At 55.0% G+C, this 2,992-nt stretch overlaps 1 protein-coding gene across 1 annotated transcript; it reads right to left on the bottom strand.

Annotated features, from left to right (window-relative positions):
• Positions 1–566: 566 nt before the first annotated feature.
• Positions 567–2,392, bottom strand: LOC136466425 (cytochrome P450 89A2-like). Its single transcript, XM_066464830.1, has one exon. It carries the CDS (start codon positions 2,390–2,392, stop codon positions 830–832), a length of 1,563 nt encoding a protein of 520 aa, XP_066320927.1. The 3' UTR covers positions 567–829.
• Positions 2,393–2,992: the final 600 nt, after the last annotated feature.

Here is a 2,992-nt window from a genome sequence, read left to right as displayed (position 1 = left end):
TTTTTTCGAACAAAGTTGAACGATGTTCGCTGATCTTTGTGAGGACTCTCACGTGTCGAGATATCGATGGGCTAATTACATATGAGATATAAAAAGCTATTGTCTAAGTCTCTCACAGTTTGTTTAAGTCTTATGTTCATGATCTAGTTAAGAAGGCTTTTTTTAGTATGAGAGATACCAACACATACATCAAGTTGGCCTAATGTCAAGCGACGGTACATGCACGAAGCAGCTGCTTCATCGCGACGATGTAGCCTGACGCTTTCGTCATGTTCAGCGCCAGCCACAGCTCCAACTCCCGAACCATCCTCGCCACTCTAGCTCCCGAACCACCGCTTAGTCGTTTAACATTTTTTCTTAATAGCATGTTCAACATATTACTTATCCCATCCATAATACCAAAAAAATACAATATAAGAGATCATGGTTACTTCAATAGACTATTAGTTATCATATCATGATATCTAAAAGTTTTAAGTAATTGCTCAAAAGATACTCCCGTCCCTTAAATGTAGATCCACCCTCTCTATCAATTAAAAATGTGTTGATATATATGTTGGAGAAGAAAGAGAAAATGATACCCTATGAATAATATAGAAGATCATTCACATAAATTTTTAGGAAATTGATGGTAGGTAATTTGTTGAAGACGCTCTAACATGCTCTTCAGTTCTGCTTGTGAAGAAAAATGCTACATAACGTGATAAATAATCGCTGTAAAATGCTTCCCCAATCATCATGGCAGTGAAATCCAGCGCCTCCCCGCCATGTCATCCACCTTCGACTACCACCCCACTCCAGACATGGATGCGCCGCATCCCACGTGGAGCTAATGCTTAGCGACGATGCGTGCACAGAGCGGCTGCTTCATGACGACGGTGAAGTCTACCTCTTCTGCCATGTCCACCGCGACGCCATCCACCGGCGGTTGCCACTCCAGGTCCCGCACCATCCTCGCCACAAAGTACTCGGCGTGGTGGATGCCGAGCGAGTAGCCGGGGCACATGCGCCGCCCGGCGCCGAAAGGCATCATCTTGATCTCCCGGCTACCGGTGATGTCGACGCCGCAGCCCTCCCCTCCGTCCAGGAACCGGTCCGGCCGGAACTCCCGCGCCGACTTCCACACCGTTTCGTCGCGCCCGATCTCTGCCACCAGGAAGTTCACCTCCGCACCCCTAGGCACCGCGTAGCCGCCGACGTCGGCGTTGTCGGTCCGCACGCCATGCGGGAGCACGAAGTGGCCCGGCGGGTGCAGGCGCAAGCCCTCCAGCGCCACAGCCTTGAGGTACGGCATCGCCTGGACCTGGACGTCGCCGCCGCCGCCGTGCTCTCCCGGATTGGACGATGACCTGATCACCTCCTCGTGCACCTTGGCCTGCACGTCCGGGTGGTTCACGAGCTCGGCCATGATCCACTCCACCAGCGTCACCGTCGTGTCCGTCCCGGCGTTGAGGAACTCGGAGCAGAGGCTGACCATCTCGGCGTCCGTGAGCTGACGGTCGCCCTCGTCAGGCACTCGCAGCGCGCGGAGCGAGTCTGCGTAGCACGGCGGGTCGTCGTTCCCGCGCGTGGCGTGGATGAGAGGGACGAACAGCTCGTCCTGTCTCCGCCGCAGCGCGACGTTGGCCTCCCATCGGGAGCGGAAGAGACGCTTGGTGACCGCGGGGAAGAAGGCAAAGATGGGGAAGGTGGTGAGCGAGAGGACGAGCACCCGGTGCTGTAGCCGCTCCATCTCGTCGAGCGCGTCCTGGCCTAGCTGCGCACCGAAGCACATGTACACCAGGAGCTCGAACATGGCGCGACGGAGGGACGGCCGCAGCGTGACGGCGGCGTCGTCCCCTGCACCGCGGGAAGCGCTCTGACGACGGAGGCGGTCGACGAGACCGTCGCACGCCCACCGCCTGGCGGGCGCGAAGAGGGCGACACGAGCGGGCTGCAGCGCCTCGCCCGCGAGGTTGCGTCGCACGAGGCGCCAGTAGGAGCCGTAGGGGGAGGAGGCGACGTCGCGGCCCCCAGCGGTGAAGAGGCTGTTTGGGTCGACGGGCGGCGGGCGGTCGTCGAAGGTGGCGCCTCCCTGGACGAGGAGGCGGTGCGCGAGGCGGCGGTTGGCGACGAAGACGAGCGTGCGCGCGAGGCGGAGCGAGATGACGGGGCCGTAGCGCGCGTGCATGTCGCGGAGCAGCGGGGCCAGGTCGAAGATGGAGCGCCGCAGCGCCAGGAACTTGGCGAGGAACAGCAGCGCCGGCGGGCCCGGCGGGAGGCTGCCGGCCTTGGGGTTCTTGCGGTTGCGGGCGTGGGCGAGGAGGAAGAGGGAGATGAGGGCGATGACGACAGTAGTGGTACAGAGGAGGAAGTGAGGCATCGTCGTGGAGGTGGAGGAGTCCGTCTCCATTGTTGGCGGCATGGCAGATCAGGGAAGCGACTGCTGTGGCTGCCGGTGGGTGATGGCAACCTTAAATAGCTGCTGCTGCTGCTCCGTTGGGAAAGAAATATCTCGTACACTCGGCGGCATATCGTTGTCGAGTACGGCAGATCAGGGAAGCGACTGCAACGTGTGACGAAATATGTGCCTTGAGAAAAGAAAAAAGAAAGCCAAGATCCATGAAAATTGTCGCGTTTCTCTAGAAGAAAGTACTCTTGCAGACTGTTCTTCGATCATATGCCGTGTTTAGTTGGCGAATTTTTTTTTTAAATGGTGCTGTAGCATTTTCGTTATTATTTGATAATTAGTGTTCAATCATAATTTAATTAGGCTTAAAAGATTCGTCTCGTGAATTTCGTCTAAACTGTGTAATTAGTTTTATTTTTTATTTATACTTAATGCTTCATGCATGCGTCCAAAGATTCGATGTGATGGAGAATCTTGAAAAATTTTACAAAATTTTGGGAACCAAACACTACCATAGTCAACCACGATCACCCGTGTTCGCTCATGCGGAAATTTAGCTTATACTATTCTTATGCTAAAACATCGCGAAAGAAAAACACAGTA

The sequence above is a fragment of the Miscanthus floridulus genome, chromosome 7 (assembly GCF_019320115.1).
Source record: "Miscanthus floridulus cultivar M001 chromosome 7, ASM1932011v1, whole genome shotgun sequence".
In the NCBI taxonomy this organism is placed as follows: domain Eukaryota; kingdom Viridiplantae; phylum Streptophyta; class Magnoliopsida; order Poales; family Poaceae; genus Miscanthus; species Miscanthus floridulus.
The sequence above is the reverse complement of the archived record's forward strand: the minus strand, read 5'-3'. Positions and strand labels throughout refer to the sequence as shown.